Source organism: Pezoporus occidentalis, unplaced genomic scaffold, assembly GCF_034315485.1.
Source record: "Pezoporus occidentalis ecotype Australia unplaced genomic scaffold, CSIRO_AGI_Poc_V1 ctg97, whole genome shotgun sequence".
Lineage (NCBI taxonomy): Eukaryota > Metazoa > Chordata > Aves > Psittaciformes > Psittacidae > Pezoporus > Pezoporus occidentalis.
This window is the reverse complement of record NW_026916336.1, coordinates 2,015,493-2,033,809: the sequence shown is the minus strand read 5'-3', so window position 1 is coordinate 2,033,809 and position 18,317 is coordinate 2,015,493. Positions and strand designations below refer to the sequence as shown.

General features: G+C 41.8%; 1 protein-coding gene across 1 annotated transcript; it reads left to right on the top strand.

Moving 5' to 3' along the window:
* Positions 1-270: 270 nt before the first annotated feature.
* Positions 271-17,764, top strand: MSL2 (MSL complex subunit 2). The gene is made up of 2 exons (XM_062606550.1): positions 271-794; positions 13,804-17,764. The coding sequence occupies exons 1-2, from the start codon at positions 653-655 to the stop codon at positions 15,399-15,401; spliced, it is 1,740 nt and encodes a 579-aa protein (XP_062462534.1). The 5' UTR covers positions 271-652; the 3' UTR covers positions 15,402-17,764.
* The last annotated feature ends 553 nt before the right edge of the window (positions 17,765-18,317 follow it).

Genomic DNA, 18,317 nt, shown 5'->3' with positions numbered 1-18,317 from the left:
GCCTGGCGAGGGAGCGGCGGTGGCGGCCCGCCCTCCGCTGAGCGGAGCGGGGTGAGGCGGCGGTTGGGGCGACCGTTCGCAGCGGCGCGGGCTCCCTCAGGCCGGCGCCGCGCCCCGCGGAGGAGGCCGCGGCAGCGCCGCGGTGATGCGGCCGCGCTGAGGCCCAGGTGCATCCGCCTCTCTCCCTCCCTCCCTCCCTCCCCCGCCGCCGGAGCGGGCAGCGCGGCCCGGCCCGCCGCCGCCCTGAGCTGGCTTCGCGGTTCCTCTCTGCGGCCGCCGCCATGCCGGGCCGCCGCTGAGGCAGCGTCCGCTCGGAGAGGAGCAGGGCCCCGGGGAAGGCGGCCCGGCATGGCCCGCAGTCTGGAGTAGCGCCGCCGCCTTTCCCTGCGCTGTGTGGCTGCGGGCGGGCCGAGGCCGCTGCTCGGGAGTGAGGCCCCGCTGGAGGCGGAGGAGGAGCCAGCGCGGCCCCTCTGACAGGGCCGCCGGGCCGCCGCGGCCTCCGCGCTGCCGCCGCCGCGCGGCTCCAGGTGGCCCCGGACCAAGGTGACACCCGGCCTGCCCCCGCCCCGGGGCCACCTGCCCCCGCGGCCCGCACGGACTCGGCGCCGCGCCTTCTTCTCACCCCGGAGCCGGCGGCGTGCGAGCGGCTGCGATGAACCCGGTGAATGCCACTGCTCTCTACGTTTCAGCGAGCCGCCTGGTGCTCAACTACGACCCTGGAGATCCCCAGTCCTTTACAGAGATTAACAAGCTCCTGCCCTACTTCAGGCAGTCCCTCTCCTGCTGCGTTTGCGGTGAGGATCTTTCTTTTGTTCCCTGCACAATGAGCCTTCCCCCGGGGCTCCCCGCACGGCGCTGCGGGGCTGCCCTGGGCCGCGCTGCCCACAGAGCCCGCCTCGGTGTTGCCCCGCCGGGTTGCCTTCGCCCCGGCCTCCGGAGACAGCGCTGCAGTAGGGCTCTTTCCGCCCCGCACGGCGCTGGCCCACGAAACTTTGCTCAGCCTTTGGCCGCGGCGTCCCTGCTCCCAGGGGGAATCTCTCACCGCCGAGGAGGGAGCCCACGTGGGCGGCCGCGGTTCTCCCGCGGGAGGGGGGGGGGGGTGGGGGCAGTGGCCCCGGGGGGCGCGGAGGGGGGACCGCTGTAGCGGTGTGGTTGTTGAGCCAGTTGGGAGAGGCGGAGCGGAAATATTGCTGGTTTAAATCCGCCCCCCTCCTCCCGGGCAAAAACCCAACCCGAATGGGGGGCAGGCTGCGGCAATATTGGTAAAAAATAGAGGCGTCAGGGGTCTGCATGTTTAGTAGCCTGGCAAGCTACACAAGAAATAATCTGTTGTTTTTTTTTTGTTGTTGAGAGACTCTGTTTTCCCCCTAAATTGCAACGTTTTATTATGGTCACTTTATTTGCTGAAGGCTGTGGTAGTTATTAGTGGTTATTGGGATGCACTGGTATAGTGGAGTTAATTGCTTTCAAAAAGTGATGACTAAAAGCATGGTAAAAGATACTCAAAACAATAAACAGAGCATAGGGGCAGGGAAATAACTTTTTATCCCCCCCTTTTTTTTTTTTGTTACCGCCTTGTAAGGTAAAGAACAAAAAATAATTCAGAGGGAAAGCCAAGATTTTTAAGTACAAAGAAACAATATTTGGGTTTGTTGTTTTTTTTTTTTTCCTTTTTTTGTGCGGTGTATGTAATTGTCCTATAACAGTAATTACCATAAAAGCAAATAGGCTGAAAGGCTGCTGGGATTTTCCTGCTTCTTCTCCCCAAAGAAAAGAGCATTCTGCATTTTGTGGGCAAAGGCAGGTATCTGGAATTTCAGTGTTGCAGTCTGGGGAACATTGGGAAGGAATTGAACTCTTCTGTATTTATGAAGTAGGGGCATGTGTCCGTTCCTGGTAGGAAGTTGCGGAATAAGCTGTCAGCCTTTCTTGAACTTCCCTTTGGAAGCCTTGGTCAGTGTTGGGAGAGGGACTTGAGCTCTTAGCTGTCTCAGTTGATCAGTCCTTTTTTCTCTCTGTTAAAGTCCTGGCCCTGTGTATGTTTGTATTTTCTTAACTGAGTGGACTTACATCCACTATGTTTGCATGTATTTATCTTTGCTAATGTGTGTGGTCATGCTAAGATTTAATCGAATTACTGGGGTTTAGAAAGCTAAATAATTTATTTACAGGATCAGGATTTCAACTGTTGAAGCTGCTGAACTAGTGTTGGATGCTTCCTATCCTGTAGCTATTGGCTCCTCCCTCTAGAGTCTTAGAAAATAGCGATCTGTTTGTACTGGGAAAGAGGGAGCCTGTTCCCAGGATCACTGCGTCGTCATTTCCTGCAATAATTTGTCTAAGTTTTTTTTTTTTTTGCCTCATGTAACCCTGATGTCAGTATCGATATATCGATTCACCTCTACTCTTTCGTTCTTGCTTATTACCTTCAGCCCTGTTAATTCCAATCTCTAACTGATTTTTTCTATAAATTCACCTTTCTTTTGGTCAATCACCAGACTGCTTTTGCCTAAAAATATGTTAATATTTTCCTGATTTTTATTTTTTTTAATACGATATTTGCATAGGGACTATGTGCTTCTAACTGCTGTGCTGTTTGGCCTCTCCAGTGTAAGAATGCTCTTCTGAAATGTGTTCTTTGTTCTCTTTGCCTTGACTTCTTCCCTTCTTGGCCTTTTGCAATCTTATTTTTACACTCTATGCTATTGAAATTGTCTAATTTGCCCCTGCCCAAATTCCTGAGCTATTTTAATCTTCTTCAGCTTTTCTTGCTTGGCTTTTCTGTTACTTTCAGTTTGGTAGAGCAAAGCATGCTTTTTAGTTTGCTCTCTTCCATTGACTGTTCTTATCTACAAAATACTTCTCTTCATCCCTTATTTTCTTTGAATCTTAACGTTATTGCTTTGGCTTTGTTTGTTTGTTTTTCCTACTGTGGCTAGCTTTCAGGTAACTGCAGCTGCTGTTCGTTTCAAATTAGAATTCCCCAGTATTATGTCTCTGTGTCCCAGGCTCCTGTTTGTGGCGTGGTAGCATACAGAGGCCTCAGTAAATACCAGGCTCTTTGTGAAGCCATACAGTAAAATACAGTATCTGTCCTGCAGAATTAGTAGAGTGTCTATCTTGAACCTGCAGGCAGTCAGTCATGGGAGAGTGGTCCAGCCTGATACAAAACTGCTGGCCAGCAGTCATAAATCTTCAGCTGAGGCTGGTAAAGGCAAATTCACCTTCTTGTTGGACCTTTCTGTTCCTTTTCTCCCACTTCTGTCATAGGTGAATGTTGGTGCCTCTTGATGTTTGGCCCTCTGACCTTGCTATGGTATTTTTTAAATCCTTTCCTCTTTGTACACATTAGTGCTAAGAGCTGTGGAAGGTGTGCCTGCCTATGGCAGACAATTTGGAACCATATGATCTTTAAGGTCCCTTTTAACCCATTCTGTGATTACTTTGTGACATGTCATGATCAAAAGAGTAAATGCTATGATGATCCAAAACTTTACATTGTACAGGGTTTAAAAGTATTTAAAAGGTTTTCAGATGCTCATTTCTTTCCCCTTTATTTGTATTTTTAGGCTATAAGATGCAAGTATCTGGGTATGGGTTCATTCATGTACACAGAACTTTGTGAGTGTCTGGTACTTCCCTTGCACAGATCTTAGCAGGATGCTCTCATGACTGTGATGTTTAAAAATCATGATTTGTTGAAGAAATGCTGCATGAATTACCAGTAATGTGTAAAACTGCTACACTTGGTTAGTCTTGAGTGTTGGACTTCCTGGACTTCCCTTGGGAAATTACTCCCAAAATTAGTGCTCCTTATGTCATCAGTCTTTCCTCGATATTTAATCTCTCTGAATGCATTCTGTAATGCTTTGTTATGATGTAGTTATTAATTCTACTGTCAAGATTGTCCCTTTAAGTTTAGAGGATTTTTTTTAGAAGAAATGAGTGACAGCTATATAAATCAACTAACATTATTGTGCTTTCACTATTTTCTCACTGCGCTACACATAAGCCAGGTTACTTTCTTTTGATCTGATAGTCTTTTAAACCAACTCACATAGTAAGGGTGGCAGTTGTTTTTGGACCCACATAACTGTGAAATTAAAGCTCTGATTTTAGATTCAAATTGGCAACACATGCAGTTCCATCAGTAGAAAGTCATAATGTAAATCCAGTATGCCGTTGTGAGTTACATCTGTTCTAGGTGGATTTGAGGTCTCTCTCTTGCCTAATGGGTTATAAAGGTGAAATTATGTCGATACGGCAGTGTATGTTTCTAGGATTTAAGTGGGATCATGTGATAGTTTCCTAGATGGTGCTGTAGGTAATGCATCATCCTTTTACAGGGACAGTATTTCCTAGAGCTTCTAAAACATAAAAATAGCCACTCCCGAGTGTGCATTAGACAGAAGGTATGGGCCTTTATGTGTTTTGGGGATGTGAAATCTGAGTTTTTGTCTCTGGACTAAAGTGGTTATTATTAAATTGCACATTAATGTCATATTTAATTTAAAAATAGTTTAGCAGATGCGAAATCTGAGCTTAGTTTCTGGACTAAAGTGATTATTACTAAATTGCATGTTAATACCATATTTAATTTAAAAATAGCTTAATAGAATTTATGTAGCAAACTTCTGCGCTTTAAGATACTGTCTGTTGGGATAAAAATCTTCTAAAAAAGTGCTTTTCTCTGTTTCAAATACCATGTAGCTTACTGCAAGTCATCCAAAGGTTCAGCATTAACAGCCTTCTTTGAAATTCAGTTACAGTGATTGTGAAAGACACATTGCCAGTCAGATCAGCTTAGCTTTTTACCTAAATGGAAGACTTCATCCTGAAACCTCAGAAAGATACTGAAAAGGTGTGTGAAAGAGTGTTATTGCTCATATCTAATGTGAAAGTGCTTGAAAGAGAGCATGGTTTTAGGACAACATTTTGACCAGGAACCCAGCTGTAGAAATACAGGGTAAGAATACAGTTCCTGCGTTAAACATCCTGTAAACTCAGTAAGGGGATGTGAGACAACATGTGGCTTAAGGGAGATTAAGAGGTAGGACAGAACAAAGAAACAATGTGTCAGTACTGGCTGGTACCTTACATAGCTCCTGTCAGTTCTGCGATTGTTCTTGACAGTTTTAGTTAGATGGTTGAAGGCTAAATGGTAAAGTAGCATTATGGAAGCAATTCCCAAGTATAGGAAATGGCATGGATTACCAGACCCACAAAAATTGTTGACTTTTTGTTTCCCTATAGAAATATTAGCATAGGAATGTTATTTCCATCCTGCTCATGTCCTTCAAAGAATGTTGGGTGACACCTAAATAGGTTGAAGCTTTCTAGAAATGCAATTCCTGGTCGCTGAGATGGAAGAAGGCAGAAGAAACCAATTCCCACTACTAATGAAACTTAATTATATGCATGATACTGGATTTTCTGTTTAGGATGTGAGCCATGATTGAGTTCAGTCTGGATTAAGAGTGTTACAGTGAGAAGGCGTGTTTATGTTTTGTGATGGAGATCTCCTTTCTTGTCCATTCTCCCTAGATTAAGGAGAGTGAAGATTGATTCATGATCTGTGCTTCCAGATGAGCAGCCTTTTATGTTTGAAAAGTGATCTGGATCACTGCTTTTTAAGATATTTTTTCATTCACATTTTCTTCTTTTCTCCATTTTCAATGATGCAGCTATCACATATTGGTAGTTTTTAAAAATATGTTACGTTGCCCTTAAAAATTACATGAGCGGTTGCCAAAAGACTTCAGAATTTCTGAAGAATGTGCAAAATAACCAGAACCTTTGAAACAGTCATCAGGGAGCATGGACTACAGGACTAAGTACCTATTAAACACCTTTTGCTGCAGGTATTCTTGTTTTGGAGGTAACCAGCATGGGCAGTTGTCTCTAAAATGTTCACTCGCTTATCTCTGAATACACCCACTTTTAGCCAGGAACATGTTGGATTATTTTTGTTCCTCCTAAGATCTCCTTACTTAAATTCAGTTTCCTATTTTTAAATCCTGTGTGTGACTCCTAGGAAAGCTGCTTTTTCAAGGTTGTCTGCATTGTACTGAATAAGTTTTGATAACATAAAGTTTTACCATTTGAATTTAAATTGATTTCTAACCTAAAAATACTCCTCTGTCTTTGAACAAAATTGAGGAGTAGGAAGAGAAGTAGCTCTGGTTTCCACTGTTGATTCCAAGTGGTTGATAGTGGGCTTCAAAAGAAGGTCACAAAGTGGAGATTGCAGTATTGTCTTCTGATGTGATTTGAGATGAGAGTGTGTTTCTCATTACAGCAGTGGGAAATGATGGATGGGTTTTTGATGGTTGCCTGAGGATATTGATTAAACCGATAGCGTTTCGGAGTGTTTGAAGAAAAGTTAGTGTTGCCAAAAGGCATCTTTATTGGGACAACTTAGTTGTCTGGGTCTATGGACATAGTGCTTTCAAACACAGATTTCTTCAGGTTTGTTTTCTTACTATGTCATAATTTACAGATTAGGTTGACCACATATGGAGTAAGCAGTTGGTGGATATTATGTTGGAGTTTTTTGTGAGGCCAGAAAAGATTTTTCCAACTAGTGTATGACTTGAGAAATACTGCACAGCACAACCTTTCTTGAAATACTACACTGCACAACCTTTCTTGATCAGTGTGCTTCCCAGATAGTGCTTTCCAAAGATTTCCCTGCTTTTATGGGGGAATTCACCTTGGAGTCCTTCAGTGATGTAATTTGTTATTCCCTGAGCCTTGCGGTCACAGCACAGGGCTTGCTGCTTCTCCGATGGCCTTGAAGAGGACAGTTTAGTTTAAGATTGTGCAGTTCATGGTATGAATGTTTTTGTTGGTGGGCAGAAATCAGTTTTCATTACTTCTTAGTTTGCTCAGAGAGTATGATCAACTTGATCCTATAACTTTCAAAGCAAGTTTTAGGAGTATTTATGCTGCATGGAAGCATGTCTTATACACAAGGGAAATGTAAACTTTGCTATTTAAAACCTCTTAAAATACAGCAACCTTGACTTCCGGAAAATATCATCACATGAAAATTTGACATCGGAGGGTGAAAAAGATAAATTTATCTTTTTGAAGTTTGTGCATCAGCAAGTTTGAACTTCACCTAGTTTGTTAAAAATACATTTAGAATTTTTCTAGGCTGTGATTTTGTAAACAAAAAGACTTTCAAACAGAAACATAACTTTGACATAGGACTTGGTAAAATGTGTTCTGTTGTTTATTGTGCAGGGGCTGGAGTCAGAGAACAAAGCAGGCCCTTCTGCATTTAAATGCAATTTGTTGTCATTTTCTGTGGTGATGTTTTTTTTTCTTTGAACTTTAGCTAAAGACATTGACTGTATTTCTGTGCAGAAAAATAGGCCAACTGTATTCTTACCATGGTTAATTTGGGTTCCCATGGTGTTCAGACAAAAACAGTGCAGTTTTGATTTTTCCAAACAGTTGTAGAATCCTTAGTTGTTTAGTCACAACCATCCCTATATGAGGGTAATAATTTCTGTAGCTAATTTTTCATTGTTTGTTGATGGAGGATGCTCAGATCTATTCAGCAGCTACCAGAATATTTTCTCTGATAAAACTTTGAAATAAGTTTTTGCTTTTATTTTTTATTTTTTTTTTTAAATGCCTTTTTGGTATATCCTCCATGTTTCTATTTCATCTGATGAGAATTCTGTTAACCTGTTAAAAGTTATGAATGTCTTTGGACAAATTCTAGAGGCACTGTTGTAATTGTGGTGATCCAAAAGCAAGGTTTTTATTTACTGTTTGGTTGAAGAAATCCTATCATTTAATTAACAGGTAAACTCTTGCTGTCCCAGACCTGAAAAAGGATTGTGTGCTGAAAGTCTTGAACAAGTTTTTCCACTTGTAGTTTTTGGTAGAAAAAAACCATTTCTGTCTAGAAAACCTTGTCTCACAAAGAACATTAAAGGATAAATAAATTTCTAGTGTTGTCGTTGTGAACTATTACAATCTGTGCTTTGTAGACATGGCTTCCAAGTTGCGTGCTAGTAATATTGTGCATGCCTTGTGTCTTCATGCTTCAGTCAAGAGTGTGGTGGCTACAAATGTTGATTTGTAGGATACCTGGGTGACCAGCAGCACCTCTGTCCGGTGATCCAGTAGGTTTCTGAATGATGAGAGAAGTTGCCAACCATTTATCTAACTGGGCAGTTCATCAGGGCAGGGATAGGACAAACTTCCATCTGGTGAACCTGCCTCTTGACTTAAGTGCCATATATGTGAGGTGGATCAACCAGACCATGGTTTGGGCTCACCATCTTAAGCATACAGTTTGGAAGGGGTTTATGTTCTGGCTTGAGATTGGTGGAAGGAGACCTTTCACTGTCATCTTGTCCTTGGCAATTGTCCCTTGCACTAACCTCTCCTGAAGTTTCTCTGTGTTTGCGTGGATTTAGTGATCTTCTTTTCTAGTAAGTACCCAGATCTTTCACCCATGTAAAACAGATCTTAAACATTTATTTTTCTACAGATAGGCAGGCATAAGTACTAAAGTCTGGTAACTATCATCAAATAGTTTTACAAAAGCTACTACTTTTATGACTCTTTCTTTTGCATGTTTTCCTTTGAAACCTCATTGAGCTACTTATTCTTCAGTTGGATCTAGCTGATACTTAGATGAAAAGATGCAGTGTGGGGTTGAGAAGGGAGCAATGCATGGAAGATGGGGGGGAAGCATCTTTTTCCTATCAGAGGCTGTTTAAGCTGAAGTACTTAAGCTGCAGTAGATGGACTTCAGAAAGCCTATCCAAGTGGTACTGCCCATAAATGAGAACTACCTCCCATCCTTCAGGAGGTGGTTAACTCTGAAGCTTGAATGTAGTAATTTGTCTGAGCTTACTGCCTGTTGCTAATTATTTTAGTCGAAACAATCAGATCACGTTTAATCCAGAAATGAAAATGCTGAAAGTGTAGCAGAGCAACTATTAAATCTCCATCTTCTTGTTACTTCAGAGGTGTTTGCTGAATATTAAGTGTAACATAGAAGTGTCTGTGTGCTGCATTGGACTGATTATAGCTTCCTGATTTTTAAAACTTGCTAGATTCACAGTGCTGTAGAATTGCTTTCATCTGACTAAAGTTCACAGAAGCTTTTTTGTAATACTGGTTTAAAAATGCAGTCACAGTAACTGTAATGTTTGATGTTGACAGATTAACTGGTGCAGGTGAGCTTCCTTCTCCCCTTCTTCATGGATGGCACACCTGCTTTTGCATTATGGAGCAGATATGCCCCTTTAGTCAGGTAGAGAGTGCAGGGAGTAGAGGGCTGGGCTACTGAGATTTCCACTTGCTTGCTGTGCACTATAAAATGAGGGCAATTTCTGGTGATATGAATGCAGTTGAGGATTAAAGGCTCTTTGGCAAACAAATGTCAGATTAACCCCAGTGATACATTTAATTCTACTTGTAACACATTTTTTCCTAGTTCTGCAAATTTAGATTTAATAGTTATATCATTATGAAGAGTTTGAGTTTTTAAAAAAAGCAAAATACTATGTTTCAGCATGCTTTTCCAAGGGTGCTAAGCTAGTTATTTGTGTTTACCCTCTTTTTTGGGGCATTGTATTTCTGCCTTTGCTAAGGATGAGAATGGAAGGTGATCTGTTTCAAGTCTTCCTTCTCAGTGAATGTCATCCATTTGGAGCACATTTGCTGGATTGATACACCTAACAATTGCTTTGATTGCCAATTCTTCTCCTCCCTTTGGTCTGTGAGATACAATTTGCAGATGCTTCCCCTCTTCCTGCAGCTGTGAAGTAATGCTCATTAAGGAACACAATAGGAAGTATTCCTTGTGGTTTCAATGACCTCCCTCCTGTAAGCAGCTTTTCCAGGACAGCTGTGATATTTGTAAATAATATATTAAAAGTATTTCCTCTGTTAGATGCTTCTTAGTAATTGTAAGTGCTCAAATTAATGCAGATGTTGAGTAAACTTTTCTGAAAGTAGATGTTAAGAGTTGATGTTGTTTAGGGAAGGCCTTTTACTGGAGACTTTGTAAGAACATAATGTTGCGTTTGGTGTATTAATAAAGCCCTTGCAAAAGAGGGTGAGAAAAGATGAGGCAAAGTCTAGCAATACCACCTATTTACGGTAGTAAAACTGAAGGCCTGCATTAGGTAATTATGGAAGGATCTTGGACTGATAAATGAGTGCGCAATAAAACGTAAAATTACATTTAGCTTAGATAAAAAATTATAAACATGGAAAAAATATTAACTTCTCAGAGCCTACCATTTTTATATCTTGTAGATCTGTTTACATCTGTAAATTTATAGGAAGGGGTAGCATTTATGGCTGCCAGCCAAAAGTGAGATCTTGCCCTTGTGATGGAAAACTCCATGAGAATAACGGCTCAGTACTGAGTATCAATTGAAAAGCAAAGCAAATGCTAAAAATCAGGACTGGAATAGAGAATAAAATTGAGAACTTTGTTATGGCACTGTATAAGGCTGTGGTTCACCTGTATCTTAACGTTGTGGTACTCCATCTCAAAAAAAAGAACTGTGGAAGATTTAGAAGAAGGGTGACCTATTGTAGGGAACTACTGTAGTCTGGAACAGAGACAACATTGAGGCTGATGTGGTAAATGTCCGTAAAACCGTGAGTAGTGTTGAAGAGAGAAGTAGGAATTCACTGTTAACCTCATGCAACATGAGAACCAGAAATTCGGCACAGTAGGACCTTCTGGTCAAAGCCTGCTGCAATTACATTTGAAAGAGGGAAAGACAAGATGAGGCAAACCTAAGGAGAGCATCTGAGGGATACTGAGTCCATGGAAACCCCATCTTGCATGAGAATTATCTCAGCTAATAATGGTTAGTTAAAAACTGGGCAGGTATTAGAAGTTTATTTGCCTTGTTCTTACTCTTTCCCCTAAGCATCTGTTTTTGGCCGCTAGTGGTATGGCCCGCTGGGCTAGATGGATCTTTGGTCTAACTCAGTGTGATTATAGGAGTTTAAGGATGGGCTAGGTAACATCTTAGAATCCTTCCTGGCTTTATTTTCATGGTGGAGTTTATAATCATCATCTGGGAAGATCTGGAAATTTGCAGCACCAAATGAGTGTTACGGCTTGGTAGCCCCTACAGTCCAGCAGTTTGCAATGTAACAGAGATTAGTACCTCAAGATTCTGAGTAGCAACTCAGGTGGTGTCTTTCTGGGAAATTACTGCTTATTATCATTCCCTGAGTATTAAAATAATGGAACTTAATTTTCTGTGAATTTGCATCTCATGGTTGACTCTTTATCTTAACATTACTAAAGCTGAAGAGAGTGATCGGTGCCACAGAATCCATACAAGAGAGACTCTAACTGAAGAATGAATATTTAATGAGATTTGAACTGAAGCTGAAAATACTCCCACAGCACAGGCATTCCTGATGTCTCTCTCATGTAGGTTGCCTGGCATTTACCAAGAGTAACTCGCCCTGTTCTTCAGTGAGAGCATGTGAAGTGTTTTATCTTGTCTCTCCGTCTGTTTGGGTTTTTTTCCTCAAAGCTTCTTGAAATCTAAATTTTTCAGTATCCTTTTTTAGCATTCATACCCATTCAACAGTTCCAGCCAATTTTATTTTGGGAGAAATAAAATGCACAGTTGGTGATGACTTTTTTTTTCATCTAATTAAAAGTTAAAATGGTATATTGTTTATTTGGTCTCATCTCTGAAGTGCTTCATAATGTGTGAAGCATTGATCATCATAACTCATCCTTGGCCTCTTTTTGCTGCTTATGATGATGCTAGCGACAGACCAAGGAGCACCCAACTCTGCTGCATTGGGTGTAATGCTGGTCCTGGATTTTGGTTGTGGAAGTGCTGTGGATGCATGTAGTTGTATGATGGCTTCTAAGGTCTGAAAGCATTAAATGAATGAGCGTTAGATGTGTTTGTCTCCTGCATTGGTCAGGGCATAGCTTTCTGCTTGTCCTGCTGGAAAGACTCAAAGATCCAGGAGGGACAGTTGTTCATGAACTGCTTCTGCTGAAGGATGTGACTTCGGAAACTATCTAATGTGATTTAAATAAGTTTGTTTCATTTCCCCCCATGGGAGTTAGGGAGTTTTCTAACAAGACGATGGTGGAAGTCTTTGCCTGCGTTGCTGCTTACATAATGTCATTTAAAGGGAACTTTTAAAAGAAATTAAAATTTCCACTGCAGGTTGGATTATGTGGCTTAATGTTCCACCTGTTGGCTTGAAATCTTCACTGCTTAACTTGAAGAGTGTTTTGTTACTTCTTCTCACGGTGGGGTCTTGTGGAGTCACTCTTCCTCAGTCAGCCCCTCCTCACTAGATCAGCAAAGAAAAGCTAAATACCTTGGCTCTGGTTGTGAAGTGTATTTCCCATCAAGTGTTGCTGTAACTCTGCTTTGAACCTTTCTCTGTTCTACAGTCTCCCCTCTTCAGTGCTCCTCCTGCCCTTCTTTCAGTTGGCTTGTTCAAATACTGCACTGTTCCAGTGGCCACTGTTCCAGGTTCACAATGATGGCAGTTCCCAGTGTTTGACTCTGTGTAGATGTGTGCTGGGTGCCACTGGCCAACTTCCTAAACCATCACATCTTGTTACAAAAAAATACAACATAATGAGCAATAAGAGTCAGTGCTGAGGTCATCAAAAACCAAGTTACATCAAGCCACTCTACTGAAAGGCAGCTCACTCAGATGGAGGCCTGGAGTAGCCCTTTCCCAAAGAGGTACTAAGGAATTGAGATTTCAAAGGGAAATTGGGATTGTCTGCTTGCTTATGGAATGCAAGAGTCACAGAAATACTGTGCTAATGCACAAAGTTGAATTTTCAAAAGTGGTTTGAACAGTGAAAATGTTGGGAAAGGATGAGGAACTTTTTGTGAAAAGCTACAGAGTGAGGGACAAGTTTTGTATTGTAAGTGCTGTTACAGCCAAGGGTTAGTATAATGTCTTGCTCTTCTACCTGATGGCTTAGATTCTTGACTAAGGTAATACAAGGTCTGTGTATGGGAAAACCAGGAGCTACCGCTCCCCAGGATGTGTTAATAGTTGCCTTGTTGCACCTTCTGGTTTGGCACAGGCAATTACAGAGCAATACAGTATATTTCCCCCCCATTCCCCCCCCCCCCCCCCTTTTTTATTCAAATATATTACTAGGTACTTCATTCAGTGTTTGTGAGAGTTTATGGGATCCATTTAACTGCTCTTGCTTGCAAAGTTAGAAATTCTGTGGTGTAGTCACTTCAATGACTGTCACAAAGCTAGGCTCTATTTTTAGTCCCAGCTAAATGAGAAGTAAACCAAAGTCTGCTGTGTCTTCTTTCCTTCTGGGGTTGGGATTTCATCATTTTCACATTCCTTTTAGAGTTTCCCTCTGCTCCATTGCCATTTGTTTTCACTAATTTCTTTACAATCTCTGCAGTAGCTCTTCATGGGAGTTTATTGCTGCAGTTTGGTAGACTCCTAGAAATTTTGTGTGTTTTACAAGTTGCAATGGCAGAAACTGCTGAATGGGACAAGGGCTTTGGTAGTGGTTTAGTTGAGAGGTTTATAAAGGCTGTAGAAGAACAACAAATGATGGTGTGATGGTTTTCTTATTTTTTTTAATGTTGTTTTAAAACCAGCTAATGGCAGCTGTGAACATTTTTACAGGACAGCGCTTGGATGCTGTGTTCTCTTGTGACCTACTGAAGGTTTTCAGGATATTTTGCTTTGATAGTACAAAAAATTAATCCCATACTATCCCAGAAACATGCCTTGGGTCCGTTGTAATCTTTCTCTCTCTTTCTTCCTTAGGAAATTTGCTACAAGACCCTATTGCTCCTACGAACTCCACATGTCAGCATTATGTCTGCAAAACGTGTAAAGGCAAGAAGATGATGATGAAACCGTCATGTAGCTGGTGCAAGGACTACGAACAGTTTGAGGAGAATAAGCAACTAAGCATCTTAGTGAACTGCTATAAGAAACTCTGCGAATACATAACGCAAACTCCGCTGGCACGAGATATTATCCAGGCAGTTGATTGTTCTGCAGATCTTTTGGCTTTGCTCAAAGATGGATCGCCACTCCATGAAGAGACAGACAAATCTTCTGATACGGCCTTGGCTTTGTGTTTGACACATTCCCCAGTACCTTCAACCTCAGAACTCACAACTGATCCTCCAGCTAGTTTTACATCGATCCCTGAAAGCACACACAACATCGATATTAGAGGTTCTGTTATCAACGGGTTGCCCAATTGTAATGGGCTTTCGGTAGATAAACTCGGAGTGAATATTCCTTCTCCTGAACATGCAAACACAATTGATGTCTGTAGTACTGGAGAGTATATAAAAACTGAGGACATCTCCAGCAGCCTGCAGCCTGTGTGCGATACAGTTTCCAGTAGTGACTTGTGTACGACAGGCATCGACATCTGCAGTTTCAGTGAAGACATAAAACCAGGGGGCTCACTTCTCCTTAGCGTTGAGGAAGTTCTCCGGAGCTTAGAGACAGTTTCAAATACTGAAGTCTGTGACTCTAATTTGCAGCCCAACTTGGAAGCAAACATGACTAACGGTCCTTTCCTGCAGCTTTCTCCCCCTCCTCTTAGCCATAACATTTTCATGTCCACAGACGCTTCTCCTCATGGGATCTCCTGTACAGCAGCGACGCCCAAGGTAGTGAAGTTAAACAGAAAGCGGTCTCGATCAGAAAGCGACAGTGAGAAAGTTCAACCTCTACCCATTTCCAGCATCATATGTGGCCCAACACTGGGAGCATCAGCTCCTGTAACAGTGAAACAGGAAAATAAAATGTCTTTGCAGCCTATTGCAACTGTACCCAATGGAGGCACCACTCCCAAAATAAGCAAAACTGTGCTCCTGTCTAACAAAAGCGTGAAAAAGAATTTGGAACATGCCCCTAAGAAATCTCACCCGAAAGCCAAACCGGGGGTGCTGAAAACAAAAGACAAAGCAAAGGAGAAAGTTCCTAGCAGTAATGTTATGCCGGGAAGCCCAACAAAAACTGTGTACAAAAAGCCACAAGAAAAGAAAGGGTGTAAATGTGGTCGTGCCACCCAAAATCCAAGTGTTCTTACATGCCGTGGCCAACGCTGCCCTTGCTATTCTAACCGCAAAGCCTGCCTTGACTGCATATGCCGTGGCTGCCAAAACTCATACATGGCTAATGGGGAGAAGAAGCTGGAGGCATTTGCAGTGCCAGAAAAGGCCTTGGAGCAGACTAGGCTTACTTTGGGCATTAATGTGACAAGCATTGCGGTGCGCAATGCCAGCACAAGCACCAGTGTAATCAATGTGACAGGGTCACCAGTAACGACGTTTTTAGCTGCCAGTACACACGATGATAAAAGTTTGGATGAAGCTATAGACATGAGATATGACTGTTGAATCTTTCTTTTCCCTGCCATCAGTAGGGGAACTGCTACAGTTTTAAGGCAGCTATGGTTCTGTTTAACTTGCTGGAGCTCCTGCGTTTAGATCACTTGTATCAAGTGTTTTTCATTGCTATGTTATGTGTATTAGTGTCTGGGAAATAGTTGCAGAAAATGGAGGAGTTACCCTAAAACTGTTTTTAGTTCTTACAGCACCTCATAGTTTGAGATCAATTGCTGATGTAAATGATTCTATCACAAGATCTTTGGCAAGGAGTATATTAACCTCATTGTACTTGGTCATGCTTTGTGCTCAGTCAAAGCTTCTGCTTAAATGTAGAAAGTGGTATCTAGTTAGTCCATCTAAACTGTGCTAGATTATGGTGTAAATAATTATTGATTAGTTATTGTCACCATGACTAGAAAATAACCTGATATTCCTGTAGGGTATACAGCCCTGAGCTGGAGAATACAGTCTGAAAGGGGTAGATAATGTCTGAGTGTGAGAATTGGTTATCTACTCTGTAGAACAGCTTAAAACTAAAACAAGATTAGTACATACGTTGAGAAAGCTTGTTGCCCAAAGAGCAGCTCAGGCTCCAGAGGAGGACCAGGAAGCTCAGTTGGTCAGATATGAATGGCGAGTCCCCTTTAAGAACATCATCCTTTTTTCTTGACAGTTCTACAGGTCATGTTCCTGACTCTTTGGCTGGGGTGAGAAAATTACTTGTACGCAAAGAAGGCTCAAGTTTTAGTAGCACCATTCAGTGCCTGGGATACAGGGAGACTTCCACAGCAGCTATCCCCAGTGGGGCGGGGGCATTGTGTGTCTGATGAAGTTTGTACTATAAGAGGCCTGGGATCTATCCCCTTGAGGGTAATTCTTCACTGACAGGTATCTTCTCTCAGCTAGGTCAGAGGATCCATTGCTATCTAAGGTCAAGTATTTTGGATGTTTATTAGATAGAACAAGCTACAATAACTCACTCTACCCAGAGTGTATCTCATTTTTCGTTGAAAGCAGCTTGCAAATGTCAGTGCTTTTCAACATGGGCTAAAGGGCTCCAAAAGGGAAAAGTCCCACAAAGTTGTCGAAGTGTTAAAATGAGAGTGTCTTTGTATCAATTGAGCAACTCATGCAAAAGAGTTTTTGTCAGTGTAATCCCTGAATAAGAAGAGTACAAGCAGAAGAATTTAGTCTTGAATTTAGGTCTTTGTTGGCAGCCTAAAAAAGTAATTTTCTTTCGTGAAATTTCTCTTCTTTGGATGATACAGCACAAACAAAACATGGGCTGACTAGAACACAGAACATTACCTTCTGATTTAAAAGCTAATTCCTGTTTTGACAGCATGTTAAATAGTATGTGAACTTTTTGCGTTACTTTACTGCTTCCACCTTTGCTTTTACTCATGCAGCGAACCCTGCACGCTTTCTGACCTAATGTGAGGTGTTTTTGATTTGGCACAAAGCATGTACAATGATGGTTCCTCACCTAAGAAATAAGCAAAAACCTTTGGACACAAATGACACCTCCTTTTGTTTTGTAGTGTACCGTGGTGTCATTCTCTGTGAATGTGGTCAGATCTTTTTGTTGGTTTTGGTTTGTTTCTCCCCCCGTCTTTTTCGTGGGGTGGGTAGGGTGGGGGGTTAAAGCCATAGGAAGAAAAATGTGATGTACGTGTCCAGTCTGTACTTTTTTTGTTTTTGTTTTGCAAGAAGAGTTGAAAAATATTTTTGATAATGAGTAAATGGTGGAAAATGCTTCTTAGTATTCTTGTCTTTATTTGCCAACCCAAGTACCCAGGATCTGTGTTTTTTAGCCCTCATGAATGAGATTTAACAATGTCCTATTAAAATGTATTTAGTTAAACTTGTATGTGATTTTTGTGTTGACCCAGAAGGATCCTGCCATTTTCTAACTTGATGGTTTGATGGTGACCTACTAATGTAAATCTGTTTATTAGTTCACTACGTGTAAGAAAAGTAGCTGAACCAGAGTCTGATTTAAGGCGAGTGAACTGCACAGTGTGGGTTGTTTCTGAATGCTTTTGCAGAGCTGTTAAAGTTTTGCTGAGATTGTTGATGGTACATTTATTAGGACTTTCATTAAATTAAATACATAGTACCTTTGCTCCAGAAATGTGGGAGAACTTGGAATCTTTACTATCTCACTGCTGCATTAAATGTGGTACCAAAAGTTGGAGAATTTAGGTCAAGTGTGTTTTGGAACCATGGACAGGAGAGCCCTGATCGTTAATGTAAAACTGCAAATGGTAGATTCAGGTTGTTTCTAAAACCATTTCCTTTTATGCTGCCACGTTCTTGAAATGTATATTAAAATTCAAATTGATTTAATAAATGTTAGTTTTCTAATTCTATTTTGCAACTGCTGAGGACATCAGTGTGGCATATGTTGAACTTACTGTCTAAATGCCACTTAGTCCGTTGATGACTAATTCTGTAATTGTTTAAATTAGGGTTGGCTTGGTTTGGTTTTCTTAACCTCCTGGCTAACTGTTCTTGAATAAGCTGAGCAAGGGAAAGGATCAGAATGTTGGTGGAAATAATTGAAGTGGTTCTACTCTGAAAAACTTTAGTTTCTGATTTATAGCAATAGTACTGTGTGGGACCTTCCAGCCTTGGCTGTGGTCAAAGAGTTGAGTGGAAACTCAGCCCAATGCAGCCCACAGCAAGGACTTGCCCCCTGCTGCCTGTATGCTGGGAATCACTCATGGAGAGCAGTCAAGGGGCATTTTAGCTCCAGTTTAGGCTGGGCTGGCAGGTGTTCCTCCTGCGGGCTCTGGAGCTGGGAACCGTTCTCAGCGTTAGTGTAAGAGGAAGCTGCTGCGGGGATTCTTTTCATATAGGAAGTGTGTGATGTTTCAGCTTTCTTCCCAATCCGCTTGAAGACGGTGATTAACTTCCAAACTT